The sequence below is a fragment of the Sipha flava genome, unplaced genomic scaffold (genome assembly GCF_003268045.1).
Source record: "Sipha flava isolate LNK unplaced genomic scaffold, YSA_version1 46_pilon_pilon, whole genome shotgun sequence".
In the NCBI taxonomy this organism is placed as follows: Eukaryota; Metazoa; Arthropoda; class Insecta; order Hemiptera; family Aphididae; genus Sipha; species Sipha flava.
This window is the reverse complement of record NW_020273250.1, coordinates 2238608-2255119: the sequence shown is the minus strand read 5'-3', so window position 1 is coordinate 2255119 and position 16512 is coordinate 2238608. Positions and strand designations below refer to the sequence as shown.

The window sequence follows — 16512 nt, the reverse complement described above, 5'->3', positions numbered from 1 at the left end:
TTTTAACGGTGACTAAAATATACATCAAGTCTTGGAATAACCGTGTCCAAAGATAGTATATCCCAGTTAAGTAGAATAGTTGTTCATATATGTGTTAGAATTGAACTCGATAAAGTAAATGAATTATAAATTGTATGGTATTTTCTGAGTTTTTCGGAAAAAGGCATAAGCAGAAATTTAGTGTAATTAGTAAGGGGACTAAGCATTATTTGCTTATACACCTATAGGTACCCCTGTACGCAATTATTTATTTCAACAAAGCAATTTACAAAGTTTGATAATTTAACATACTTAACAATTTAACCAAAAAATCAATTAAGTGCCTTATATTAAACGTTTTTGGAGTAGGTATTCTAAACAGAAATTATTAATTAAACAACTAATGCGGGTATTATTACATATTATTAATATTACATTACCTACGATCATTCCAAGTTATGACAATAAGTTGGTAAAATATTACGAATTTGATTTAATTTTTATCACAGAATATATTTTTTTTAATTCAGTTATTGAAAATGCATTTTACAACTAAAATAATTATTGTATTTTTAGTCTCTTAACAATTTTTAGGGCTAGGAAGGCTAAGACCTGTACTTTTCATTTTTGGGGGGCTTAGTCCCCTCAAGCCTCTCCCCCGATTTCCGCCTATGGAGAAATGAGTTTACGATTTCATTGGGCTGGAAAAACGCCGCGTACGCACAATATTGGTGGAAATGAGGCAGTTAGTAATAATATCGGCTAAACGTCTCACAAATTTAACTCGTTCGATTACGATCAATTTGTTCAAATTTGATCAATTGTTCGCGGCGTGTTATAATTTTCCGTTTACCCGTCACCGCGACTGCGTCCGTACTGGTCGCCCCGCGCGGAGCACACATAATGTATTAAATATACGTCGAAAGTGATAGGGGGAAATAAAACGCTATCGGAGAGCGACAGCATGTTGTGTGCGACATACACAACAGAAATACGTGCGCACGTCGAATAGTAAACGTATGGTAAACGCGGGCCTGCGGCCTTGTCCCGGTCAGGTCGGCCCGTGCGCGCGTTCGTTTTCCGACGATCGGTTTGCCGCACGCGGCACTGATATCACACGATGACAATTCCAATTATTAGCCGTTTTGTACGCATTGTACAGCTCTGTGGGGCCATCCGCTTACGTTTTTGATAAACGTAGCGCGTACTCGCGCCTCCGATGATGAATTTTAAGTGGCGTACGAGTAACACATGTCACGCGTTTAGCCATTGAAAAACGCAAGATTAGCTTATCGCAACGTTGACATTGAACGCTGAACGCGTGCGTATATTAACATAATGCGTGTACGGCCGGTTCATTTATATTTCTAACAATGGCTGATTAATACAATAATATCGTGTTCGCAACCAGAGCCTAAAATAGTGTGTACCCTGACACATGGTGTGTACTCTGAAAATTAAAGTGTGCAGTCTGAATGAAAAATGTGTGTACCAAGTTTTTACACTAGCGACTACAATAAGAAATTATTGATGAAATAACAATGATATAATAACTGTAATATAAAATACCTATGTTTTCCCTATCCCTTATCAGCTATCTCAATTCATACTTATAATAGTTATGGAATATCTCACAGAGTAATAAAACTATTAATATCTATTAATAGCACAGCTGAATTCATTCAACTGCCTATTATATTATTATATTCTATGCAGTGACGGTGCTAGAGTTTGCGAGGCTCTGGGCAAAATAAATGTTGAGTCTTATAATTTATATTAATAAAATATTTTAAGTTTAGTTAAATCAGAATCGCGGGGCTTTAATTATAATTTAAGGCGCGGGGCCCTGGGAAACTGCCCCTATTCTCCACTCCCTCGCGCCGTCCCTGATTCTATGGTAAAATCATAGAACGCGTGTTTGATAGCAATTTATACGATAAAAATCCCATAACAAAAACAAATAGATTTTATTTTGTCATGAATCATGGGTACTAAAAAAAATGTGTACCCTGAAATTGGATATATTTTAGGCCCTGTCGCAACCACTCGAATCTCTACGACGCATTTACAAGACGTCCCATTGTACGCAGACGGTTTGTCACGTGCGACCAGTGATCAACGCGTGCTCGTGCTCACAAACGAAACGCATTAGTATTTGTTGTTCGTAGAGAACTTTAACGTGTACGATAACTACATAGCACTCGAGACAATGGAAAATGGGAAACGTTGGGACGGTGCAGCATGGTTGTAAATTCTAAAAACCGAAACGGATAACTTCCTGGTTTAATCATGTGAATAATCCTCAGTGACGCTGCTATATTGAATACGTTCTCTCGTTGTAACGATGAAAACACATTTCGATATGAATGTTTACATTTGTTTGCTATATGTTACTAATTTACTACCCGGTTGAAAACACGTGTTTGGCTGACATATTATCATTGATTTTATTATATACAGATGCACCATGCTATTTTTAAAATTATTCAGGTGGACGCAGTACCGGATTACCCATTAGGCGGATTAGGCGCCCACCTTAGGGCCTCGCTTATTCGAGGGCCCTGTGAAAACGAAAAACTATATTATTTATACCTGTATTTTATTTACGAATTTACGAGGCAAAAGTCATTATGAAATATAGTATATATTAAGTTGTAGTTGTTGTATGCAGTAATAATAATAAAATAGAAATAATATAATGATTAATTAATTTTTCTATTAGTACTATTAATACATTTTTACAACTAACTTATACGGCAATAAATTGTATGAAATGTTATCATATATTAATATATATAATATATGTTATTATTATAAACTTGTTTAGTTAAGAGCTTGCTGAAGGGCAATTTTCAAACAATCAAATAATCATAAGGCTCACTTTTCCTCATTACCTATTACATGTCTTAAAACTTAAAATTAACAAATATTTTAATAATCAATTTAAATGAATATCCTCTAAAAATGTTTATTCTTGTTTCTTTCAATGTATTGCTATCAATTATGTAATCAATTATTTTAATAAGATTTTAATAAGATTGTGATTATTTAAGTTTGAAACTGTCATTAAATAAAATATTAATTCGAGTAACTAAGATTTACTAAAATAAAACCTATTCACAATAAATTGTATTCCTGTCATTCTGTAAACGATTAAAAATTTCTGTGAAATAATTAATAAAAATATTTTAAAGAAAAACAGTTTGTTTGATAAAAACCATAATTTGCATGCTGCAAAATGACCCTAAAATTAATTTTAAGCATTATTAAATGATAAAATTATATATTTAAATATTGAATGTATATAATTTTAATTATTTATAGATATTTGTTCCCTTGCTTGCAAATCCAGAAAACCACAAAAACTGGGCCACTGTTGTTTCGTTAGATGTTAAAGAACATGTACACAGTCTAAAAAGTACTGTTTATCAAGTTAAAGGCCAAATAAATGGACAAACTATTTTGCCAATGCCTGTTGGTGTAGAACGTTTAGAAAATATTGAAAAGACAGTTAAGGAAAGGTATATTATAATTTTAAAATATTAGAATATGTTCATAGTGTAAGCGTTATAAATTTAGTTAAATTTATTTTTATATTTTATTATGTATTTCAAATCTTGTTCAATCATTTCTTGGCAATCTTTCATCGTGTGTTCAGTTTGTCACGTACCATATGGTATATAGTAGATTAATTTATCTAGAAACGATAATAAACACAAAAATATGTTCTTGCTCTGGAAATTATCTACTCAGAATTACAATTTAATTTTTGTTATAACACCGTTTATTTATTTAAAAAATATTATTAAGTTTTTTTTTTTAAAAACCTATTTTTAATGCTTTTTAAGCTTTTTTTTTTTAAAGATTTATTCCGCTTTATTGCTTTTTCTTGAGCGCTTTTCTTTAGTTTTTATTGCTTTAAAAACGTATTCTATGTATACCTAACTATTAAGTATGGTTTTATATTTATTTCCATTTGAAAATTCAACATGAAAAATAGATATCCTAATACTTATGTTTATTTAAACTTTTTAAAAATTAAATAATTTAGTATCTATCAAGCCTGGTTACCGAGTTACCGAATTAATAAGTTAAAAGTTAAGTTAATTCAACTTATTAACTTAACTTATTTATTAACTCAACTCATTTCCTTACAAATTAAATTGAAATCAACGTATTATTTCTTCATTTATCTCAATTAAGTTAATTTTGATCTTCAAGACCAGAAAAATATTTTTGTAAAATACCGCATTCGATAACAAGTTCATGGAATTTAGAAAAATATAAAAATAAAAATGTCGAAGAATTTTTAGACGTGACCATAATATTTATTCCGGTATTAAATATTAATTGGGGTCCCATAGGTCCTAGAAAAGTACTCAACCTTCTTCAGACTATTGAGTAAAAATAGCCATACCACCCTTGAATTACATTCCATTGTCATAAAAAGTGGCGGTAAATCTATGTTATAAAAATAGTTGTATATTATCATTGACTAAATAATTCTTAATAATAAATGTACACTATTATTATTATTAGAATTATTCCATAATATATGACATTATTAAATAAGATTGATATTAATAAATATTATTGAATAAGAGAAGAAATGTAATAGCTGATCATCATTTTGAGATAATTCTTTTATTGAGATTCAATAAGTTTTTTGATTAACCTGTCCATTGTATTGCTTTATTTATTTAGATTTTAATAAAATTAAATAATATTATATTTATTTTAATATTTTGTATCAACTGTATACATTTATCGTCTGTATAATTGTATAGTTACACTTTCAGTTGCAGTAATTATTTTTAGTTTCCATACTGTTATTGAATGTTAAAAAGAATACTTTTTTAAAATTATATTTGTTATATGTGATTTGTATGCAAAATGAATAAAAACAAACGATACATAAATTACCTCAAATTTGACATTTGAGTGTTTAAAAACAATCCCAATAAAGGAATGTATATTTTTCTATTCTAATTAGAATCTAATAAGATTTTCTGCATTTTCATTATCGTTAATGTTAAATAAAATCTATTGTTGTAAATTGTTAATATATATTTATCACTTATATCATTGCTTAATTTAAAAACTTATTTTTTTGTAATTAACTTAACTTATTGATTTTAAGTTAAGTTAATGATAATCATTAATGGTCATCATAATTTGTTAGCATGGCTAAATATTAATTTTGTGAATTCAGTCTAAAATAATTGTTGTATTATGTGTTTTTAAATGTTTTTTAACATTTAATTACATCAAATTAATATATTATTAGGAATACAGTAATTTTATGTTACTAATAGTTTAAGGTTAGCAATATATGAAAAATTGAGGTTAGAATATTTCTAATTATTATAATTGCACGCTAACAGTGAAATTTGTGAAAATAATACATATTTGTTGTATTAGGTATTATAAACTGTTGTAAATAGATGAATTATATTGTAGCTTTATTAAATAAACTATAGAACTATGGGATGAACATAAATTAAGTCTTAATATTTTGATACTTAAATACTTTTGGCATTTTTGTCTATAGATTAATATACACTATAAAAAAAAAAAAAAAAAATTATTTATAATATGAAAACTTCAGTTATACTATTTGTAAATTTATAAAAGAATAAAAATGATAAATATAAATATTAAGTAGGTATATTTGACATTATAACATTTTGTTAATTCGATTACATTTGGAGATTTTTATAGGCACAAGAAAAATAATGTAGTTTAAAAATGTATGTTTATTATAATATAATTGTCATATGTTGAAACTGATATAGAAATATTTTAATATTTATAGCGATGGAAAAATAGTTGATTTACATTTTAAATCGGCTGTTGAGGGAGTTATAATAAAATGGGCAACGCAAATAATGGAAGTATTAAGTACAGACTCTGTGTCAGCGTTTAAGAATAATCAACACTTAACTCCGTGGGCTGGTAATTTAAATTATACATTAAAATTAAATTTATTTTCTTGAAATATTAGTATGTTGATAAACGCTATTTTGAACAATGTAACATAAAAAAAAAAAAAAACCATTCGATCGTTTACATAGACGTCCACCGGTACTTATTAAAATACGATAAAATGCATATTTTTTTTTAACATTTTTTAGAAGTGGCATTCTGGAATAACCGGGTACAAAATCTTGAATATATTTTTGAACAATTAAGAGATCAGCGGATAGTGAAGATGACTACAATCGTTAAAATGACTAATAGCGCTTATTATCCATGTTTAAAGAATATTTATGCAAATGTAGTTTCTGGTAGGCATTTGACAGTTAATTGTGTAACTAAAGATTATAATGTAAATTTCATTTTTTGACTTAATAGCTCTGGAAGAAGCGAAAGATATTGTTCATTATTTAAAGCCATTGCAAAAACATTTTAAATTATTGGAAGAAACTGATTTCGGTGAAATAGCTTTATGCTTAAAACCGTTGATGCATGTCGTATGCTTAGTCTGGTCCAACTCTAAATTTTATTGCAGTTCTGGCAAGATAATTATTCTTTTAAAACAGATATGTAATTTATTAATAACACAGGTTAGCATAAAGTTATCAAAGCTTATAAATATACGAGTATACTTAAAAACTTAATTTTATATATTTTATATAGTAAAAAGCTAAATATTCTAGATTTTGCTGTGTCAGTAAGTTAGTTCTAATTTGGACATAGAATAATTTAAAATGCTTAATAACATGCTTGTTTCTATTATACAAATCAATAGATCTTGCGTAAATTTCATTGAATTAAGTGAACTTGATTAATTTTTAAAACAATTTTAAATAAAATAAACTATACAGTGACAATTTACCTTATAGTGTAACAATAATGAGTATTAAATACTGATTACTGATGTCATTACAGGCCGTTCGATATTTGGATCCATCATCAATATTTCAAAGTGACATTCATGAAACTAAATTTAGAGTTCGGCATTGCATAACAATTTTTGAAAATTTTAGGTATCGAAACAAATGTATTTTTATGAAATAAATGGCACGATAAAATTAAAAGATAAAATGCGATTCATTCTTAAATATTCGAATTATTGACACAAACATTTAATACTGGGTAAATGTCTTATTTCAGAAATATATTCAATGATTATCGTCAAAATTTACATACGTATTTCGAAAATAAATCAACTCCACTTTTGTGGACTTTTCATCCGAATATTATTTTTACTCGTACTGACTTGTTCATTAGAAGATTACAGATCATTGAAGTATGACATTATAGTATAACAAAATTAATATTGTAATTTTATTAGTTATTATTATTACGATTTTTAGTGGTTTTTTGATACGGTTGTTGAATTTACGAAGCTCGAAAGGATTGAATTTAGTGGCCTAAAAGGTCGAATACTCAGTTCTCGTATAACTGAAATATATTCAGATTTCAACGAACAGTTTTCGTTATTTTCAAGTAAAGCTTACGACGTTCTCGAACCAGAAGATGAGCGCTTTGAAGTAGATTACGAACAATTTAAGGAAAGCATAAAGGATCTGGACCATCGGTTAGCATTTACGTTGAGTCAGGCATTCGATGATTGTTCAAATTTAGATGGTGTTTTCAAGGTCAGTAAGTTTTATAAACATTTTAAAACCTAAATTGTTAAAATAAAATTAATTTAATATAGTACTAATAAAATAAAATAAGTTTAAATATGTCCGAAAACTAATACTGATCAATAATTTATTAAGAAAATGGTTATAATTTAAAAGTGCTCTTTAAATATCTATTAGTATTATTATATAAGGTATACATTTAATTTTATACTTCTAGTGTAGACTTTATAAATTGTATATATGTATGTAAAACGTACTGTTAAGAAATATATATCTATATATATATATAAATATATACTACTTTTATATATACGTTTAAAATAATATTTTTAGAAAAATAGGTACTTAATAAAAATATATATAATTTTTCATTTGTTTATAATATAGTTTATCGAGATTGTTGGGTTTGTAATGGATCGCTCTGGTATAAAAGACATGTTTGCAAATAGCTATGGTAGAATTTTAAATATGTTGTCAAACGAAGTTGCAATTTGTAAAGTTCGTAAAGATATTTGTTATAATTTGGAATATTTAATGATAAATATTGATATTTTTTCATAGAATTTGTTTGAAAGTCAACAGATAGCTATTAAAATGCATGGTGTAGCGGATATAGATGATCTTATGCCTCCAATAGCAGGTTTTTTAAAATGGTCAAAATCTCTTAAAGCTAGAGTTGAACATCCAATACAATGTTTTAAAAGTTTAGATCACCCGTAAGATATTATTTCATTCATATTGATTTGAAATTAATAAAATTATTTTTAGAATTATCAAGTCTAAAAAGGCCCAGTTTGTTATAAAAGAGGTGGATGATATGATTATTTCATTAAATAAACTTGAAATTGATTTAATTGAAAACTGGAAAGTCAATGTAGCAAAAAAATGCGAAGAACTATTAGAGTTGTCGTTATTTACTCGTAAATCTAAGTGTAATGAATTACAGCTTAATTTCCATCCAGAGGTAAATCAAATTATTTAATCATTAAACGTGTTACGAAATTGTCTTATATTTTTAGTTAGTTGCTATACTAAGAGAAGTCCATTATTTTCGTTCATATGAGCTAAATGATATACCTATTGAAGCATTACATTTTCACGAAAGAGAAGATACATTTCGAATATATTGTATTAATCTTAATAACACAAAAGAATAGTAAGCTGTCAATCGCTGTATAATTAGAATATGTGAAGTAATTATTAATTTTTTTTTAACGCAATTGATTAGTTACAACAAATTAAGAAATAATAGCCGAGAAATCGAGTTTCAGTTGGTCCAAGAAGAGATTGAACAAATCGACGAATTGATTAAAAAAGGCGAATATTCTTTAAATTGGAATTCCGAAGGTGTAGTAATCATATTCGAATATTAAAAAAAATAATAGTATAATTCATTTTAATGTCTGAATTAAGGTCTGAATGAATATATTGGAAGTGTTCAAGACCTTGTATATAAGTTATACCGTAGAGTGCAAAAAACCCAAGAAAATATAAAACGAATGCGATCATCAATATCCTCGTGGGCTAGACTACCCGTATTATGTCGAAAAGACAATAAAAAGGATACACTTTTGGCAATGGACGATCGTACAGAACGATTTACTAAAAGGTGTTATTATTACACAATAGTTTATTAGCATTTATTTTATATTTAATTTAATTTTAAAATACGTTTTAAATTAATTATCAGAATATTGTATATGTAATTATAATAATAATAATAATGTCTTAAAGTAATATTAAAATATTTGATAAATTAAATAGTATTATTTTACTAAACATATCGTGGTTGAGTTATGAACAGTGTTGGGAATAGATAATGCAAAATGTATCTAGATAAAGATGAAAGATAATATGTTCAAATTCGTCTAGATAAAGATAAAAGATAATTTCATTTTTATCTAGATAAAAAAAAAGATATTTTCAAAATTTTTATTTTTTGGTCAATATTTCATATTTGTAATAATATTTATGAAGACTCAATTATAATTATTATTATCAATAGGTACCTAGGTGTTTAATGTTTATTGTAGTAATATAGTAATATACAATAGTTAATGCTAGTTAATCACTAAAATGTTATACAAAAAAAAATCAGGATGAATACAGAATACATAAGAAATTATTTTAAGTTAACATTATTGTTTTCCATATAATCTTAATTTGATGATTTTCATTATTCTATAAGTAGTTACAACTTTACGGGTTTCAAAAGTATTGACTATCCAGCGTATGAGTTACATGTGTATACTAAAATCAAATACCTACTATATTTGGAATTTCCATGGAAAATAAGAAATTAAGTTTAAAAATACCAAAAATATTTTCCCGACATAAAAGAAAGTGGGGTTAGTTACAGAATTTATAATTCAAGAACGGCTGGACCGAATTTTATGATCTCTGATTTGTTAGATTCGTTTCCGTACAAGAATAAAAGTAACTATAATCTTGGCAAGAATACAGACAATTATCTAGATAAGTAAAAATTTTATCTTAGATAAGTAATTAGATAAATTAGCGTTATTTATCTAGATAAGATAAGAGATGACAAAAAATCTATCTAGATAAGTCCCAACACTGACTATGAATGTACATAACTTTTAATTTACATGAATGTTATTAAATGAGTCATCTTGTTCACGAATTGTTTATGCCAATGGAAGATCTATATAATATGGTACATAATAGCATTGATTATAAATATTATTTAATAGTAAATAGTATAATAATAGTATATAGCAGGGGTTCTTAACCGGTGGTCCATGGACCCCTAGGGGGTCCGTACATGGTTACTAGGGGGTCCATGGACTGATTTGCATTTTTTGTTTTTTTTTTAAAAAATACCCAAAATTAAATTTATGCAAGAGTTATTCAAATTATTAAATGAATCAAGATTGTCGGTTGAAGTAGAAATTATTTTATTTATTTTATACATTTTAAATTTCAACCGTAAACTATTTAATTTTTCTTATCGATGTACAATATATTGGTACAATTTCTGAAAACGCGAATAAGATAACAAAAACAATGTCTTGCTCGTGTTCCTCCTATCGATAGACAATCACGGGGTAAACCAGTCATTATTTCGTATTTAACTAATGTCAATTACGGAAACCCATCACTTATCAGTTGACCCGTAACCGTCGTATTGAACGTTGTGCCATTTAATTTTATTACGTGTTTTGAGTGTTCCGACTTTTACCGCGTTATATTATTACATTTTGCCGACATATTATAATATTCACTTTAATTTCCACAATTATTTATTTTATTTTTTTGATAATTCAACAATATGTCCATGTCAAAAAAAAGAAATTATAACAATTCATATGAATTGTTTGGTTTTACATTTATTACTGAACACGATGGTAAACAAAAACCACAATGTTTTATTTGCGGAAAAGTCCAAGCAAATGGAAGCATGAAACCTGCTAAACTCAAAGAACATTTGGTTTCGTTGCATCCTCAACATGTGTCAGATAATTCGGAAGTCTTTCGAACAAAAAAGGCACGTTTTGAAAAATCAGGTACTTTACCTCAACTTGGATTTGTACCACCACAGAAACCATGTCTCGAGGCATCTTATAAAGTAGCGTACCGCATTGCTCAAAATAAAAAACCGCATACAATTGGTGAATCACTAATAAAACCATGTGCATTAGAAATGGTAGAACTAGTTTGTGGTTTGGAACAACGAAAAAAAATTGAGGCTATACCTTTGTCAAATGATACTATTCACTCCAGGATCTCTGACATGTCAACTAACATTTTGGAACAAGTAATTGCGGAATTAAATTTATCTCCTTTTCCATTCAGTATACAATTGGACGAAAGTACTGACATCTCTCAATGCAGCCAATTATTAGTTTTTGTTCGTTACATATATTCTGGAACTAGTAAAAAGAATTCTTATTTTGTCAACCACTTTTGAAAAATACAAAGGCCGTTGATGTATATGAAATGATAACTAATTTTTTTTCCAAACATAAACTAAATTATAAAAAAAAACTTGGTTCACTGTTCACCGATGGCGCTCCTGCGATGCTGGGTAAAACGTCTGGTTTCACGGCTTTGATAAAGAAGGAAATTCCTGACATCATCATTATTCATTGCTTTCTTCATAGGCACGCTTTGGCATCAAAAACTCTACCAATGGATCTAAAAGAAATTATGACGACTGCAGTCAAAGTAGTTAATTTCATCAGATCTAGAGCTTTACATCACCGACTTTTCAAGGTTTTATGTCAAGAAATGGGAGCTGAACATGAAGTTCTTCTTTACTACACAGAAGTACGTTGGCTTTCTAGAGGACAAGTTATGAAACGTTTGTATGAATTTCGCGAAGAAATTTCTTATTTTTTAATAGAAAGGCAAAGCTCACTTTCCAAATTTTTCGATAATATTGAATTCATTCATGGACTAGCTTATTTGTCAGATATTTTTAGTCATTTGAATGAGGTTAATACATCGATTCAAGGACGAGAAGTTTCAATTATGAATGCAGCCGAAACAATAAGTTCATTTGTAAATAAAATTCCTCTGTGGAAAAGAAGATTGCAGTCGGATAATTTAGTAAACTTTCCAACAATTGAACACGAACTTTCAAAAAAAAATATTATTTTGTCCAGCTCCATAAAAACACAAATTTGTGAACATCTTGATAAACTTGAAAATTCATTTAACGATTATTTTATTTCTACATATTCAAAAACAGACATATGGTTACGTAATCCTTTTGTTGTGGACATAAATTCAATTGATGATTCAGACCTGGTAAAATATGAATTAATTGATTTAAGATCGAAAGAAATGGCACGTCAAGATTTTCAAACCAAAAATTTAATTGAATTTTGGTGTACATTGACACAGGCTTATCCTCGAGCTGTATCTAGGTCAATGCAATTTTTGATTCCGTTTGCCACTACATATCTCTGCGAGTCTGGATTTTCTTCTATGGTCACAATCAAAACAAAATCACGAAACCGATTGGACATCGAAGATGATATGCGTGTTACCCTGTCCAATACAGTCCCAGATTTCAAGAAAATAATGCTATCAAAACAACAACAAACCTCACACTAAAAATCTCTCTTATGTATCCACTATATCAGTAACTGCGTACGTATGTAACTAAAGTTAACTAAAGTTTTTGTATTATCATTAAAAATTTTTAAAATGAAAAACTTAATAGTTTTTGTTTTAGGGACGGGGGGGGTCCGTGGTTATAATTTTTACTTGTAAGGGGTCTATGGCCCTAAAAAGGTTAAGAACCCCTGGTATATAGTGTATTTTAATTTCCTAATATCAGATAAAATAAAAATTTTGGACCCCCCCCCTCATAAAAATTCCTGGGTACGCTCCTGCCTCTATGTATGCAGTTTTAAATTATATTTAAACTAAATATCATCAAATAATAAAATAAAACGAAAATTAATAAATAATTAATACTCGTAAAATATAATAATACTCCAGAATAAGATATTATATTAAGATATAAATTCTGTGATAGCGTTTTTCTTATAATATATTAGTTAGATTTTTTTTTTACTACAGATAGTTTTTCTGTAGTACGAATTGAACTTTATTTAAATGCTTTTTTAAATTTTATAATTACAAAAATAAATATAAAACATTCATTGATTGTATAGGTGTTTTATTTTTTATGTAACATTAAATAGTTCTTCGTTTTTTTTATTTCTTATTGTTTAAAAATGGTCGTCATATTTTCAGTTGATCATTCTATAGTAATAAAATTTCCATGTTCTACGGTTTTTATATAATAGTTTCTCGAGTTTTCCTTATTATGTCCGTCATATTGAGTATATATAGTGTTGTGGCAAAATAAATAATCTTATTCTGTCTTCAGTTTATTTAATACTTTTTTTTTATTATTATTTGTAGTAGTATAGTTTAAATTTATGTTAGCTATTGTCTTAAATTTAATCAATTTTAAATTATAAAAATATTTATCTTTCTAACTATCTAACCACTTGATAGTGCGAAGTATGTGAAATTACTCATACTAACCGATGTAGTTTATACTGAACAGGCGAAAAGAAATCGAAAAAGCTGCTGCGGATATTCATAAACTTCTTCAAGAGAATTGTGTTTTATTTGGTATGCAGGATCAAACAAATGTTGAGCAGTGGCAAAATTATGTGACTTTTATCGATTCTATTGTCGCAGATGCATTACTTAATGCTATAGGATGCAGGTGGAATTATAGTTTATATAAACTTTTGTGTATGTATATTAATTGTAACTGTAATTATTTTGATATTTCTAGCTTATGTTACATATCAGAGAACATGATTCCTAGTGTATCGACTGCTCCACTACTCGAAGCTTGTCTTGAATTACATGAACCTGATTTAGTTTTTACGCCTTCATTAGATTCAAACGTCGAAGGGAATTTTTGTTCAATTATTCAAGGGGTAATCGAAGAAATAATTGAACTTTCTAAGCTAATGCCACGGATAAGTGATAAAAATGGGGCTAACGATTACTATGTAAGCTAAAAAAATTTTTCTTTGACTATTTAATAATGTTGATCGATACACTAGGACGAAATGAATTCCAATCCAGATATTTGTGATATGAAAGAAGATATTATGAATACGGTAACTCGGGTGATAGCAGAGGTGATTTTTATTTGAAGTACTTGAATTCCATTAAATAATTATTTTTAACTTATTATCGGTCTTATGTTTAGGCAAACAATTATTGTATACATTTTGAGAACTATTCTTATTTGTGGTTGGATGATCGAGAACTATATATGCAACATTTCTTACGATACGGACATCCACTCTCAATAGAAGAATATGAAAATATGTCATTAGATGACACGTATGCACCTCCTATTATGAGCCCTACCATGGATCAGTTTAAAGAGCAGGTAGGTACTTATGCACTTACCTTGACCAATGAAAAAGTAATTTTCACGATTTTTTTTTTTTTATCAGATTGACAATTTTGAAAGTCTTTATTGTGAAATTGAACAATTAAAATCAGTCCAAGTATTCGATTCGTGGTTTCAAGTAGACATGAGACCTTTTAAACAAGCATTATTGAATACTGTTTGCAAATGGAGTCATATGTTTAAACAGCATTTAATGGACAACGTAACTAATAGGTATAAATTCGTATAAAATAAGTAATTTTTAGTTGAAATAAATTTTAATTCTCTCTTAATGCATAATTCTAATGAAATATTTATTTACCAGTAAAATATTATCTTAATGGCTTAAAAATAAAATAAATAAGTTTTGAAAAAAATTCAAATGATTAACATATATCATTAAATACATTAAAAAATATGTTACTGAATTAATTTAATTAATTTATATATTTTTAAATATCAAAAAATTAAATAATTTTACACTAACACCTTTTAATTTGGTTCAATTTGATCAGTCTTTTTGATTTGGCTAAGTTCATACAAGATGCAGATGGAGGTTTAATGCAACCAGTAGTAGAGGGTGATTATGAAGTTCTTGTCAGTGTTATGGGCTATTTATATAATGTAAAAGAGAGACAAGCTACTACAGATGAAATGTTTCAACCATTAACAGATACAATACAATTATTGAAATATTATGACATGGAACTTTCAGAAGAAGTCAACGTTTTGTTACAGGTTTTGAACGAATTAATAAATTATTTAGAATTATAAATAATATTTCATTCCGAACATTTATTTTTAGGAACTTCCTGAACTTTGGAACAACACTTGTAAATTGGCAATTAATATCAAACAACAAGTAGCTCCTTTACAAGCAATTGAAGTAAATAATATACGAAACAGAATTTTACATTTTGACAGTAGAATTAATTATTTTAGAGAAATTTTCAAAAAAGATAAAATATTTAGGTATTAACCGATCTCTGTAAGTGTTTGTTATAGAATTGAATTATAATTTTATTGATGGGGTTTTAGATATGATTGTCCATGTCCATATTTTGTATTAAATGATGCCAACTCTAAGATAATGTATTTTGAGATGAGTATGGCTCAAATACAAGAGTCAGCCTCATTATTTGAAGTAAATGTCCCGGAATTTAAACTTCTTAAACAGTGCAGAAAAGAGTTAAAGTTGTTGAAAGTTCGTATTGTGATTTTATTTTAAAATATTATTATTATTATTGAAATTCTTTAAAATTATTTTAGCAACTATGGGACTATATTCATTTAGTTCATTCATGTATAAATGATTGGAAAACCACACCTTGGCGTAAGGTGGATGTTGAAAATATGGATATTGAATGTAAAAAGTTTGCAAAAGAAATCAGAGGTTTGTTGATCAACAAGAATGAGTACATTCACGTATTACTAAACTGTTTATTAAATTATTTTAAATATATTTTTTCGAAGTACAAAAGTATTTCAAGACTAGAGTAGATACGTGAACTAGAAAAAAAAAATTATATTTTTGCAATGTAAGTAAATGAAAATGTATTAATGTTATAGCGCTAGACAAAGAAATGAGGTCATGGGATACTTATACGTGTTTAGAAGCTACTGTTAAGAATATGGTAACTTCTCTAAGAGCTGTTGGTGAATTACAAAATCCAGCAATCCGTGAGCGTCACTGGAAACAGCTTATGAGTTCAACAAAAGTAAGCTACAATTATTTTTCGTCGTTAATTCCTTAATTTTACAAATCAATACAAAAAAATGTTTACAGACTTTAGCTGATTTACCTGAAGAGTATGATGTGAGTAAATAATTGAAACATGAAATGTTCATGTTGCTTGTTGTATTTGTCCTTTTTGTGTGTCTGTATGCATTGTGTATCGTCCTATTATTTGCATTGTATTGTCTAGGAGTCACTTGTGGCCTAGAACTGCAACAATGTTAAGGCATATACGTATATGAACATTATACACAATATAAATATATATTTTAAATATAACGCATATGCCTCAACATTATAAA

At 27.9% G+C, this 16512-nt stretch overlaps 1 protein-coding gene across 1 annotated transcript in view; it reads left to right on the top strand.

The window, feature by feature from the left end:
* Window positions 1–16512, top strand: part of LOC112689747 (dynein beta chain, ciliary) — a 70908-nt gene that overhangs the window by 5016 nt on the left and 49380 nt on the right. The window contains exons 4-27 of the mRNA XM_025563580.1: window positions 3304–3500; window positions 5795–5934; window positions 6114–6266; window positions 6334–6545; window positions 6871–6968; window positions 7096–7231; window positions 7299–7583; window positions 7962–8072; window positions 8136–8290; window positions 8343–8538; window positions 8594–8730; window positions 8803–8921; window positions 8988–9183; window positions 13624–13788; window positions 13861–14083; window positions 14138–14215; window positions 14287–14472; window positions 14540–14709; window positions 14991–15213; window positions 15281–15447; window positions 15514–15679; window positions 15745–15868; window positions 16045–16193; window positions 16262–16291. Coding sequence (XP_025419365.1) covers window positions 3304–3500; window positions 5795–5934; window positions 6114–6266; window positions 6334–6545; window positions 6871–6968; window positions 7096–7231; window positions 7299–7583; window positions 7962–8072; window positions 8136–8290; window positions 8343–8538; window positions 8594–8730; window positions 8803–8921; window positions 8988–9183; window positions 13624–13788; window positions 13861–14083; window positions 14138–14215; window positions 14287–14472; window positions 14540–14709; window positions 14991–15213; window positions 15281–15447; window positions 15514–15679; window positions 15745–15868; window positions 16045–16193; window positions 16262–16291 — 3816 coding nt within the window. The remainder of the gene's footprint in view (window positions 1–3303; window positions 3501–5794; window positions 5935–6113; window positions 6267–6333; window positions 6546–6870; window positions 6969–7095; window positions 7232–7298; window positions 7584–7961; window positions 8073–8135; window positions 8291–8342; window positions 8539–8593; window positions 8731–8802; window positions 8922–8987; window positions 9184–13623; window positions 13789–13860; window positions 14084–14137; window positions 14216–14286; window positions 14473–14539; window positions 14710–14990; window positions 15214–15280; window positions 15448–15513; window positions 15680–15744; window positions 15869–16044; window positions 16194–16261; window positions 16292–16512) is intronic.